Below are 13,305 nucleotides of genomic sequence, written 5' to 3'. Positions count from 1 at the left end.
GCTGTAGTCACTCTCCTGCTTGCACCCACTGTAAATTACCTGCTTTGCATTTTGCAGCAGCAACTTAACAGTATTAATTCATTGTGTTCTGTCTTTAACAAACACCATTATCATATCACCAGCCAGGATTATGCAAATCCTGCAAAAGGAATTATTTCTCTCCCCAAAGTCACCTTGATTTATCAGTTTTAACCCAAAATGAAATAGTAAGTTGCTTTGGACAAACTGTTAAAAACATGACCCCTCATGATCAGGAGTCTGTGATGGCCCCATAGGGCACCTGTGCCCAGCTGGTGACATTTCACATTGACAAGTGACACTTCACATTGACAGGTGACACAGCTCTGAGTGGAGGTGGACCTGGACCAAGAGCTGGGGAAACAACCCCCTTGAAAAATACACCTGGGATAACTCCATGGGTCCATTCCCCAGGGACAGGCCCTGGGGCAGGGCAGAGGCTGTGAAGAAGTATAGAATCATAGAATCACTACGGCTGGAAAAAATCCTCCAACATGATCAAGTCCAACCTTTGACCAAAACCCACCATATAACTAACCCACACCCTAAGTGCCACATTGAGTCACTTCCCGAATGCTTCCAGGGATGGTGACTCCATCACTTCCCTGGGCAGCCCATTCCAGTGCATGTGGGGCTGGCAACAAGGAAACTTTGCAAAATTGCATTAAATGATTGTCCTGTGGCTGCCACTGCTGTGCCCCCATCCCTGTCCCTCCTTTGCAGGCCACACTGCAGGCTGAGCCTGTGTCACACGTGTTCTCCCACACAGGGGTGGGTGCACCAGGACCAACAAGCAAACCTGCATCCCACTCCAGGAATGGGCTCTGGGTCAAACAGCTTAAAGCCTTTGGCCATGATTTCCTCTGCTGCAGAGATAAAGGCTCCCCACCCACCCCTCTCGTGATGCTACATCTGACCACAGTTGTCCCTCAGCATAGAAGGAGGCACTTGTATGATTAAAAGTAACCTTTTCTCTATTATTTGTCAGCAATTTGAGTCAGTCCTTCAGCAGAGGGTGAGAACAGCTCCTTAGCAAAAAGAAAGGACTTCTCTTTCTCAGGCAGACAGCAAGACTCTGCAACCTGAGCACAGCCTTTTCTTCCAAAAGAAGCCAGGCCCTTGGTTAGTGCTTTGCCCTGACAGGCAGCATTATTTTATGTGTTCCAGCTCAGTGCAGAGGGGCTGTTCTGAGACAGAGATCTGCTTCAGATTCCATTAACTATGGACAGTAGCGGCGTTAGAGCAAAAAAGAAATCCCGAATTAGTTCTAAATAATTTTTACTTTCAAACTCAATGTGTTCTGGCAGACAAAGAATCAAGGGCACCAACTGTGTGTTGGAGCAGCATGATTGCAGGTTGGTGAATTGAAAAGCCACAGACAGGTGGACACTCAGCAGCTCTTGTGCCTATGGCTCACATTTAATTCTAAAAGAGGATGGGAAATTCCTCAAAAAAATCCAAACATACTATGACAGAGACAAGGATGAAATTAGGCACTGGCAACCTATGGTAAAATACAGCTCAGTAAAAGATAATTATTCCCAAACCAGACACTGGAAAAAAGACTTTTTAAGGAGTCCCTGCACTGTGCCTGGACATCATCACTGGCACACCTGGGCACACCTGGGCTGGGACCTGCAGATTGCACCATGAGAAAGGGTTTGATCAGCTTTCAGCCTCACCCATCATGGGCCAGAGGAGCACTGAGCCCCTGAGGTTTTGTGGGGGCAATGTTGGGGACAGGCTGGCTGCTGCTTGTGGTGTGCAGAGACTGTGAGGAGGAACTGGAAGGGCCTCCTTGGCCATCCCAGAACAGCTGGTGGGAGAGATGCCTCCTCTTGGCATGGCACAGACCAGGGCTCAGGCTGCCCACAGTCTTAAAATCACACTCATTCCTGCTCTGATGTTTCCACATGGTCCCTCTTGGATCTCTTATGGCTCCCTCATCTTCTCTGCCTCTCATCCATCCTGGACTCAGCTCCTCAGCACCAGCAGAGCTTGATGTCCCCTGATCATTTCACACACCTTTCCTCAGGCTGACCTAAACCAGACTCTGCCAGGCCACCACTGCCCTTGCGAGGTCAGAGGGAAGCTTGGAAAGAGGGACTACGTCCTCCTGGCCTTGAGAATCCAAAGGGTGAATCTTCCCAGATGTAGCCAGTCCTGCCCACCTTGCAGCTGGGACAGTCCCTCTCCACAGAGCCCCTCAGAGGCAGCCCCTGCTCTGCTGAGCATGGGGACAAGGCAGGCCAGAGGCTGGGAAGGTGGGTGCAAAGCTGGAGCACAGGAGGGATGCAATGGCAGAGACCAAAACAGGAAAGGCAATTCAATTTTCAGAGGCTGTCCCACCAATTCAGCTCAGAGAGATGATAAGAAACCCATTTCCAGTGATAGGCACCCTAATCCCCAGCCATCCTGCATTTCCATTTTTGAGAGGTGCTGTTTCCAACAGGGAGGCATTTTCACATCTAGGTTAGCTAGAAGGGACAGCAATGGATTAAATACCAATTTTCCCAGCACTGATTAACTCCTTCTGTGCCTTCTCCTGCTACTTATGCAAGTGCTGGATCACAGGGCAGTGGAATGAGTGCTGTGCTGTGCCCCTGGAACAGGAGCACAGAGCTGGAGGCCTCTCTCAGGCTCTTCCCAGTGGCCCTGCAGTCTGAAGAGACAGGGAAGAGGAGAAGAACATGACATGCATCAGCAGTGCAGGCAGAGCAGCTTAGATCAGGAATTTATTATTGCTTAAGGTAGGACTCAGACTCAACTGCAGCACAAGTCATGCAGCTAAGTTTACATCCAGCATCAAAACCATTAGACAGGTCCAAAGTGCTGCAAGACTGACTTAAAACCACATTTGGAGGAGAATAGCCACTTAGAGAAAAAGGGAAGCAAACTATGCAGTGGTGGCCATGCCCCTCACATGCCATTTTCACAGTTTAAGCATTGTGGTCCAGGTGCAGCCTCCAGATTACTGGAGAGTAGAAAGACAACAGCAGCACAGATGCTGACCTCCAGAATCAAGATGAACTTCTTCTGTCACTGGGAAGCCACTAAGCCACAGGAATCCTTGGATGCCAGCACAGCCTTCCCCCATATACCTGTAGGCAGACCTCCACACCCCTCTCTTGACCCCAGCTATGAACTGAGCAGTTTTGCTGGGAAGGGGAGCCCCAGACAGGTATTGCCTCATTACCAATGAGGTCTGTGGTGCTGAGGCTGCAGGAGGGAGCCCTGACTGTTGTCAGAGCTCTCCCACCACTCCACATGGCTCCAGCACCAGCCACAACCGTCCATTCATCAACCACTGAACAAATGGGAATTTAAGGGCTCATGGCTCTATAACACAGAAAACAATTCCCTGTGCATTTTTACGGCGCTGTGATTTATTGGATCAGAAATGATGAACGGCAGCAGGAGGGGGCAGGGCCAGCACACAGGGGAGTGCTGATGCACTGGAAAGCAGAGAGAGAGGTGTAGCTGAGGGCAGGGAATGGGAAAACCCCAGGATTGCTGCTGCATGGGGCTGGGGGAACACCACCACCGACAAAGACTGATTTCCTCCCACACCTTGCAACCCCGCCATTCAGTGCAGGATTTGTAGCAGAGGCTTCTGTAAGAAACATCCACATGAAGAAGAACAGAGCTGGGCTCTGTGCTCCTGAGGCACAGCCCCACGCTTCCCAGGCAGCCTTTGCTGGCAGCTTTGCAGATTCAAGGCACAAGCAAGAAACGGAAAAAAAGATTCATCTCTGGGGAAAGAGGAGCACCTGGTGGAAAAACAGAGCGTAAACGTGAGCACTACAGCTCCTCCCCTCTGTAATCTCCCAGCTCTGGAGTTTGGGCTGCGTTTAGCAGTAATTGAAACCAGGCTCTTCAACACAGGTGTCAATTACTGCCTGTTAATGCAAGGAGCACTGATAGATACAGCAATTACACAGCTCCGCAAGGCTGGAGAGCACAAAATGAGATGGAAGGGCTACTTATGCCACTGTAGGTGTTGTAGGACAGCTCTCTGCCCCAGCAAACCTCCTGCACTGTTAGACTGGGCAGGTTTTTGCCCTCTAGCTGCACACCTGCACCTTCACCTGAGTGAACAGCCCTTGTCACCAAGAAGGGAACAATATCCTGGACTGCCTCAGGTAAAGAACTGCCAGCAGGTCAGGGGAGGTGGTTCCTGCCTTTATGCAGCACTGGTGAGGCCACACCTGCAGTGCTGTGCCCAGAGCTGGGCTTGTCACTACAAGGCATGTGGACATGCTGGAGGCCACCAAGGGGCCATGAAGATAATGAAGGGCCTGGGAGCACCTCACATCTGGGGAAAGGCTGACAGAGCTGGGACTGCTCAGCCTGGAGAAGGCTCAGGGGGAAAGCTGTCAATGTCAACAAACACCTGAGGGGAAAGTGGAAAGAGGATGGAGCCAGGTTCTGTTCAGTGGTGCCCAGAGACTGATGCAATGGGCACAAACTGGAACAGGAGGTTCCCTCCAAGCACCAGGAACTACTTTTTCCCCCAAGGGTGACTGAACACTGGCAAAGGGTGCTCAGAAAGGTTGTGGAGTCTCCATCCTTGGAGATATTCAAAGCCATTGGGACACATTCCTGGGCAGCAGCTCTTGCTGGCTCTGCTTGAGCAAGGGCTTGAGCAAGATGACCTCCAATGTCCCTTCCAACCTGAACCATGCTGTGATGGTGATCACATCACATTCGTATTCTTTGTCTTCTGCCATTTCTACATTTCTCTTGCCCAGCTGCTCTTCCCCCACCTCTCTGCTCAAAGCCTCCCCCATTCCTTGCCTTCCAGGGCGTGATGTGGCAGTGAGGAAGGGGGCTGGTGCAGGTGTACTCTGCCAATGACAGCAAGAGGACAGTGGAAAGTGCAATTCCCAGAAAAACCCTGCAGAGGTCCAAGGCTGTGAACATCAAAATCTGCATACCCCAGCAAGGAGAAAAACCAAGAGAGCCTCAGTGCAGCAGCAGGGGTATCAGAGTCAGAGGCAATTTTTTACCACTGCAGGGACTGCAGAAGAATATGAGCCCTTTAAAGCCCCAGGCTGGCAGTAACCAGCATTCCTCCCATCTACACCCTGAGCTCCCCCTTCCCCACCTCACAAGGCACCAACCACAAACCATGTAATTAATACTACAGAGATGTTCAGCTGAAATGAGAAATGAAGCACATCCTGAGGCATCCCTACTGCTGGCACCAGACCCCATGTTGCTGCTCTGCCCTGCTACTCCCGTGTGTTTTGGAGACAGGCTTGCTTCCCCACTGCAAGCCCACTGGTGCTACATACCTTGTGTGCTGGGCAGAGGACCAGAGGAGTGCAGGGGGGTCTGCAGGGACACTTTCTCCTAGCCCTCAGGATGTTTACAGTATTGAAATTTTAGCAGGAAGCCAAGCATCTGTTCTTCAATAAAGAGGTCTCCCAGGGGGATGTGTGGGGAAGCAGAATCATCACACATGTAAACACCTGGTCTTACAGGCAGGAACAGAGTTTGAGGAAGGAGTGCAACACTTCTGAGACTCATTCAGCTTTGCTTCCGCTGCTTAATGAGTTCAAACACCATCAATATTCAATGGCAGCCCTCCCTTGCCAGGGTAGCTGTGTTGGTGGGGGGCTGGCAGAGACAGGGAGGTCTGAGCAGCACAAACACACCCCCAAGCCCTCCCCACAAAAGGGCTCATCCTCCTGTGCTGCTGCAGCACACGTGTCCCTGGCACTGCCCTGCTCCAGAGCGCTTCCAGGACATTCAGCCTTCACACACTTCCTTTGAGGAAGGGGGCAGAGCCAAACTGTGCCACAGAATGTTTGTCTGTACTGAAAACTACTTCCTCTGGTCCCTGAAGTGGCCCCTGGCTTGAGGCTTGTCAGAAAATGGTCTGCACAAGCAGTGAGCTGCACCACTCCTCTCACCCACAGAGACCACACTGTGGCACCAAGAGACCTCCTAAAGGCAGGAACCAAGGCTGGGTGCTCCCAGGGTTTCCCATCCCGAGCCCACTGCATCAATCCAAGCCCCAAACAGCTTCAGCAACACCAAGAGGCCTTAACTACCTCTGGCCAAGGCACTGCAAAGCCACCCAGGGCTATTTCCAGAGGCAAACAGGACCTACTGGTGCTCCCAGCTCCCACTAACATCCTGTCCGTACTTCCATCCTTCCTCCTCAGTAGACTCCAATCTCCAATTTTACTTTCATGCCTACAGTCTGTACTTCAACACTCACTACAGGATTGTGCATTCTCATTTATTTTGTGCCATTGCTGCAGCACTCCTGGCTCCCTCCTCCAAGTCCTTCATCTTTGTGTCTTTTTCCATTTCCAGCATTTTCAATGCACAGTAGGATTTTTTTCCTTATACGAGAGGGTGGGCAAATGTTCTTTCTCCTTTTTTTAAATATTAGTGCCTATTCAAGCAAGGTAGACAGTGTTCAGCAGAGGTGTGGTGCTGCTTTAACACACTGCTGCACTGCCCTACACCAGCACAGTCACACCCCACCCCTCCCAAGCTCGCCCACAACTCTGCCATGTTCCAGCAGCTCCAAGACAGAGCTGGAGTTCTTGGGCATCACTTCTCTCTTAAAAAGGGAACAAGGCTGGAAGCAACAGACCACATGGTTCTGCAGGTCACAAGCACAATTGGATTTAATCTTCAAGCACCATACCTGGTGCAAATTCTGGCCTGAAAATGAAATTGCCTTTACCTTGGATATACAGGGATATGAAATCTCAGTCTGGGGTTACACAACAGAAGGATTCCCAAGGTTCAGTTGCAGGTGAGTGGAAAGTGGAATGAAGCAGCAGCTGTGATACTGTTGAACACAGCTCCTGTGCAGAAAGTGCCACTGCCCCACATCAAGTACAGAGCATTTGGGGCCTGGAGCTCACAGCTATTGGCAGGGTAAACCGGGTGAATCCTGCTGGAAGCATCACAAGTCCCAGTTATTGGAAAGTACAGCTAGAGCCAGACCAAGTCATTCTCAGCTCCAGACATTCTACTTGATGCACAAAATCCCTTGGTCTGCCAGCCTTGTGTGGACGTGCTGGTTCAATAGCTTTACATGAGGAAGCTGCACCACCTGCTGTCTGCTATGAAGCCAGTTACCAGAACATGATCAAAGATGATCACTAATAACTAAAGTTTTCTTCAGAACCAGTTTTTTACAGGACACGCTCTTGATTAAAGTCATCAAGAAAGACTTCATATCTGAAAACTAAGAAGCAAGATCAACAGAGAGACCGTTTAGTCAAAATGGCTCAGGCTCTCAAACAGAATATGAGAAGTTCACTTTAATACCCAGCTCCTGCCAGGAGAAAGATTGTACTGTTATCCCTTTGGAAAACTCTGTCAAGTTATTTCTACTCTAAAAACTACAAAAGCTAGCACTGAACTAAACTTTGAAAGATGTGGAAATTCTGCTGAGCAAAAAACCAGCCACCTGCCCAACACCACTTGAGGCTTAGCAGCAATGAAAATGACATCTTAAATCCTGCTATTCCCCCTTCCTGGACTGCAGCACTACCTGATCCAATCAAATGGGCCAAAGAGGTAAGATTCTTACCAAAAGCCACAATACTAAAAGTTGTCTTAGGATATGGTGCATTAAGGCAGAGCAGTAAGTTCTCTTGGCTGGAATAAATATGGGAGGCTGCAGAACATCTCCCTAATTCTAGAGATCAGTGACAGCTGGGCAAGTGTTTTGTGAGAGACCTTATGGGCATGCAGTAGCAAGGTCAGTGGAGGACTAAAGAAAAGGAGTTGAGAAGACAAATGACCTCTGCTTGATGAAGCATAGGTACAGAATATACAGACAAAAGCAAATGAGAAAAAGTTTATTTTAAAAAACAAAAAAATCCACCCCTCAAAATCCCACATACTTTTTGATAAGCTTATTGCTCAAGTTAGATCTCCTGTGACACTGCTCATTCTCCTCTTGGCCTGTAGCACCAGAAGTACTCTTGCATCCCTGTCTTCCCTCCAACCTACATCATCTGGAAATGTTCATAATTTTCAACTGGTCCCAAATACCAGCATTTAATTCTCTCCTTACTATGCACACAGAACATGGAGGTCCCCAGGCACAAAAGATCCTCGCTGGAATAAAAACAACAGTAAAATCATCCCTGAACCACTCAGCCTGCAGTCCAGACATGTCCATGGTCTGCTTCTCAGTAGACAGCCTTCAGGATCCCCTAATGGACTTTTTACAGCTTTTCCCTGTCTCACCTCGCCATTCTGCACCCACTGAAGCAGGGCTTGTCTTCCAAGCTCCCGTGAAAGGGATATTGCCTTTTCTTGTGCAGCATCTACAGATCCACACTGTGGCAAAACAGCAGAATTCTCTCACTGGGCCCTGGCTCTGCTTTGGGTGGTCACAGAGACTTCTGGACCTTCCTCCTGGATATCTGTCAGGCAGGTTTGGTAAGAACAGAGCGGGTGGCTTTGTGCTTCTTGTTCAGTCAGTGCTGTTGTGGGGTTTCAACAACCTCTTCCTCTTCCTCACCACGCTCGGGGTGGCGCAGCAGCAGCTGCAGGTCAGGGTCAGAGCTGGCCCCTTTGTGTGGCTCCAGTGCTTTGTCACCTGCATGCAGACAGCCCCTTTAGTGACAAACTTGCTGGAGTTCCCACCAAACCTGGCGCTGTCAAGGAGCTGGAACCAGACACAGCTCCTAGTGAAGCAATGAGAAAGCCTACAAAGAAAGAGAAAGGGATTTAAAACAATCACCTTTGGAATTCATGGCTTTGAGAACAACATGGAGGGAGATCCCCAACAGGCAGACAGCAAAACCCAGCCAGTTCAAGAGACTGAGGCGGTCACCCAGTAAATGTGTGGCCAGGAATAAAATGCAGATTTCCTGTGGAAACAAATAAACATGACAAGTGGCAGGGCAGGACCTGAGGAGATATGCATGAGACATATTACAGCTGAAGCCTAGATCAAGATGTCAGGCTGCTAAATTTCTATCAGCACATTCTTTCATGCACACAGAGTTCTAAAAACAGTTTCTAGAAACAAACAACCTGTCAAACCGGGATGTGGGATTTTATGTCATCTGACTGCATAGCTCAGTTACACAGGGATCTTGCAACTTCTGGATCAGAGAGATTTCATATATCACAGTTCAGCTCAAAAGTATGCATGCTGGACTGCTCTGGGAAGGGGAGGATGTGCCAAACTAGGCTACAGAGATAGCTCAAACCAGTGGTTTGGTCATATGCAGGTCTGATGCAAGTGCTTGCCCTTCTTACCCCTCCTCTCTTCCACACCATCTGCTGCTCATGAGAGCAATGTGTTTTAGTCTAGCCCACATTCCAACAAAGTTTGATCATTAATGGTATTTTTTATAGAACAGCCACTACTCTCTGGCCCTTTGCTGTCAGGGACCAAGAGACTTCACTGCAGAGACTGCAAGGCAAAGCATCAAGCTCCTGTGCAAGGAGAACAAAAATAACAAGCAATAATTTCTAAGGATCTAAGCAAGCTCCCACCACATAAAGCCCAATAGGGATGACTCAGTACTTGCCTTCTAGTATTAGCACAGGAACCATGCCTTACCTTAAAAATGCCAGCAATGGAAAGGGTGAGGCTAGATGTTCTGGAAACCAAGAGGAACTCAGAAAAGCCTAGACCAAAGGCAAGAATTCCACCCAAGAACAGCTTCCCTACCAGAGAGAACAGCATTCCTGCTTCATGGAAACGGAAGAGCTTCTCTGATATGGACAAAGGAAGGCCTAGGAACAAGACAGTGAGTAGCAGAATACCATTCCCAGCTCCCAGGATTCCTCTTAATAAGATCGAGTGGTGGGCTGCTCACATTCCAGTATGAGGAGGATGTGGAGCCAGTTCTTCACAGCCCTTACTTCCACAAGTGTGGCAGGCTACTACTTCTATGCACTCTTTAACGTCCTGCCAGTGTAAGACAAATCCAGGTCTCGAACTACTTTGCAGAGTTCATAGTTGTTCACTTATCTAAGTGAATTATCTCAAAGAACAAACTGCTAAGCAGTCTCCCAACCACTCTATAAAGCTAACCCTGCTTTCTCTGATTAACTCACGCACCCTCAAACACCGCAAAGAGTGGGAGGAGCCCCAGGAACATGAGCGGCTGCAGGTGAAACATGATATCAATGGGATTCTGGAGCCCTGAAAGAGGAGAATCAATAACAGAGCAGGCAGCAACAAGCCAGGGAATAACACAGGTCCCAGAACTTTTATTAGCACCATTCCTAGATGTACACCTTATTTGTGATGCCCACACCTGTGCTGCTGCAGACACCAAGCCACCTTCATTACCCACCAACAGCTATCCTGTGCCCAAGGTTTCAAACACCTTCCATGTTTTGTTTCTGCAGCAAGGGCTATCACCTCTCCCTATTCCCCTCCCTGTTACCAACACCACCACCCCCTCCTAACACCCCACATACCCAGTTCAGCCTTCTGCATCAGTATCTGCGTGAGAGTCCAGCGAATGCCCCCCAGGAAAGAGGCACAGAGCACCAGCACAAACCCCTGTGTGTTGAACTGTGTGGACTTGTAGGTGAACATGAAGAGTCCCCCAGCAATGAGCAGAACCACCAGCAGCAATGTCACCCTCTGCAGAAGAGCAAACAACAGAGACAGGAACCTCCTTCCTTTCAGATTCACCCACAGAACTGCATCATTCCTCTGCTTACTCGTTTCTTGTACATGCACTGCCTATTTCCCTGGGTCTGACCTCCCTCCCTAAAGCATTGTGTGGGACTCTTACCATTTCCTCCAGCTTGAAGAGCAATGAAAAAAGCAGGATGAAGAGAATGGCAGAGGATTTAGTCATCGTGTAGCTGTAAGGACCAAAATACAGTGTCAGACTCCTTCAATGTAGTTCTTCCCATCAAAGTACTATTAGGAACCATCACCCATTTTTACACTGCTACCAGCAAGCTATCACAGACCCTGCATGCTGACCCCTCTAACCAAGACTCTGGCAAAGGACTCTCCAAACCCCACCAGAGGCTCCCAGGAAATGTGGTGTTTGTACTCACAGGGAGACAGTGACATACAGGAAGCTCCAGTTACTCAGCCCAATATCCAAGGAAGTTGACAGAGCTAAAGAATCAATGAAAAAGTCCTGACGTTAACTGTCCTGTGACATTAAACAAACCCACCACAAAACCCTGCTTCGTGGCCACAAACAAGGATAGCAGAGCAGACCCTGGGGAAAAAAACCAAGCTTCCTCGAGTTAGTTCTTCAGAACCAACATAACTCAGATATTCTCAGCTCTCCATGTTTCTGTCCTGTTCGCTGTGACTCAAGCTGGGCTCAGCATTGCACTCACTCAACACACATTATAAAAAAGCCAGAAATAACTCTTGCCCTCCCTGTGACTGAAAGTGATTGCAGATTTGCATAAAGTCTTTCTTGAATGTATCAGAACATGATAACTTGTAAATCTGAGGGCCACTGCAAGAAGTCTGAAGAAGCAACAATTATCAGCACACAGCCTTAACCCTGGTGCAGCTTTTGGTACAGTCTATTCTCCCCTCTATGTAAGTTTCCTACCGCAGGAAACAGTGTTACTGGTCCAAGGGCAGGCCATGCTGGAAGGTAAAATTGCTGCAGATGTGGAGAAAGCTTTTTTCAAGAAACATGGGGCATGTTATGTAAGGTATTGCAAACCTCGCCAGAGATCATAGACCAGATGTTGCTCTGTGGGAGCCAATACAACACACAGCCAAAGAACTGCAAAAGTAGTTACAGTTCTGTGCTCCGAGTAGGAGCTTCACTCCTTGGTCTCAGGTAGTTCTGTGTGCCATAAATGATGAATTCTCTACCGAGCTCCACCTTGAGAAAGATGAAACGCATGGCTTGATACTAGTGTTAAAGAGAAAATGTTACTTGCAGACAGAACTTATTCAAGGGATTGCAGAAGGTTCTCTGTGCCAGTGACTCCTTCAGAAAGATTAATTCTGTGTGGCCTCTCCCTATTCTTACCTGTCTTTGTACTGAGCAAAGAAGGTGGCATGTCTCAGGCTGAAGCTTTCAGTAGTATCTACACCTGCCCTACACCTGCTAGGGAAACGCGGGGGCTGGAGCAATGGCTGCACCCCTCAGTTCACCCTGTCCAGGGGACTGGCCCCGACCACACCAGGCAGACAAGTGGCTCTGGAAGCGGCCAGAGCCACAGGCACCCCTGAGCAGCCCCAGAATCACAGAATATGCTGAGTTGGAAGGGACCTCACCACACCCTTCACTGAGTCCAGCTCCTGGCCCTGCTCAGGACACCCAAAGAATACCACCCTGTGCCTGAGAGCATTGTCCAAATACTTCTTGGACTCAGTCTTGGTGCCATGACCACCCCCCTGGGGAGCCTGTTCTAGTGCTCTACCACCGTCTGGGTGAAAACCTTTTTCTAATATCCAACCTAAACCTCCCGATTCAGCTTCATGTTTTCTTGGATCCTGTCACTGGTTACGAGAGTGACAAAATCAGTGCCTGCCCCTCTGTTTCCTTTCGTAAGGATGTTGAAGACCACAATAAGCTCTCCCCTAAGTCTCCACTTCTCCAGGCTGAACACACCAAGTGACCTCAGCCGCTCCTCATTCAGCTCCACTCCCATCACCATCCTCGTGGCTCTCCTCTGGATGCTCTCCAACACCTCAATGTCTTTCACGTATTGTTGCGCCCCAAACTCGTGGCCCGCTCCCGCTCCGCCGCCCCGCTCCCGTCCCCTCCGGTGGCCGCCGTACCTGCGGGGGCGGCCCGGCGGAGGCAGTCGGCCCAGGACAGCGCTGCCCGCGGCCGCCCGGAGCGGCAGCGCGCCAGGGCACGGCCGAGCGCCGCCAGGGCGAAGATGAGCAGCAGGTGCAGCAGCGTGACCAGCAGCGGGAACGGGAAGCTCTGCGGGACCGACAGCCGCTGTCACCGCCGCCGCCCTCCGCCGCCGCCACCCCGCACCGCCCCGCCACCCCGCACCTTCATGAGCCACTTGTTGTAGAAGGTGATGCCGATGGAGAAGCCGTAGTACAGCAGCACCAGCGGCGCCGCCAGCGCCGCCCGCCCCAGGGCCGCGCCGCCCGGCCCCGCCGCCATGCGCCCGGCAGCGCGCCGGGGAGCGAGGAGCGGCAGGGAGCGGGATGGGGACGGGGGATGCCGGGGACGGGGCCGCGGCAGGGCAGGGCGGGACAGGACAGGGGACCGCGATGCTGAGCGGGCCGTGGCGGCGGGGGAAGCGGGGCCGCCGGTGACGTTGCCCGGCGGGGCGGGGACCGAGCGACGGCGGCGGAGCGGGGCGGGCGCGCAGCGG

The 13,305-nt window shown here is 50.5% G+C and overlaps 1 protein-coding gene across 4 annotated transcripts; it reads right to left on the bottom strand.

Moving 5' to 3' along the window:
* Window positions 1-7,826: 7,826 nt before the first annotated feature.
* On the bottom strand, window positions 7,827-13,235 carry SLC35C2 (solute carrier family 35 member C2). Of its 4 annotated transcripts, none has more exons than XM_030288814.4 (9): window positions 12,975-13,235; window positions 12,749-12,899; window positions 11,044-11,107; window positions 10,770-10,842; window positions 10,447-10,615; window positions 10,082-10,165; window positions 9,578-9,753; window positions 8,747-8,876; window positions 7,827-8,602 (listed from the first exon to the last, which is right to left on the bottom strand). In XM_030288814.4, the coding sequence occupies exons 1-9, from the start codon at window positions 13,089-13,091 to the stop codon at window positions 8,481-8,483; spliced, it is 1,086 nt and encodes a 361-aa protein (XP_030144674.1). In that variant the 5' UTR covers window positions 13,092-13,235; the 3' UTR covers window positions 7,827-8,480. The 4 variants fall into 4 exon arrangements, with proteins under 4 accessions (XP_030144674.1, XP_030144672.1, XP_072773286.1 ...); XM_030288812.4 differs by having other exon boundaries at window positions 9,689-9,753; window positions 12,975-13,196; XM_072917185.1 differs by lacking the exon at window positions 10,082-10,165 and having other exon boundaries at window positions 12,975-13,196.
* Window positions 13,236-13,305: the final 70 nt, after the last annotated feature.

The sequence above is a fragment of the Taeniopygia guttata genome, chromosome 20 (genome assembly GCF_048771995.1).
Source record: "Taeniopygia guttata chromosome 20, bTaeGut7.mat, whole genome shotgun sequence".
Lineage (NCBI taxonomy): Eukaryota > Metazoa > Chordata > Aves > Passeriformes > Estrildidae > Taeniopygia > Taeniopygia guttata.
The sequence above is the reverse complement of the archived record's forward strand: the minus strand, read 5'-3'. Positions and strand labels throughout refer to the sequence as shown.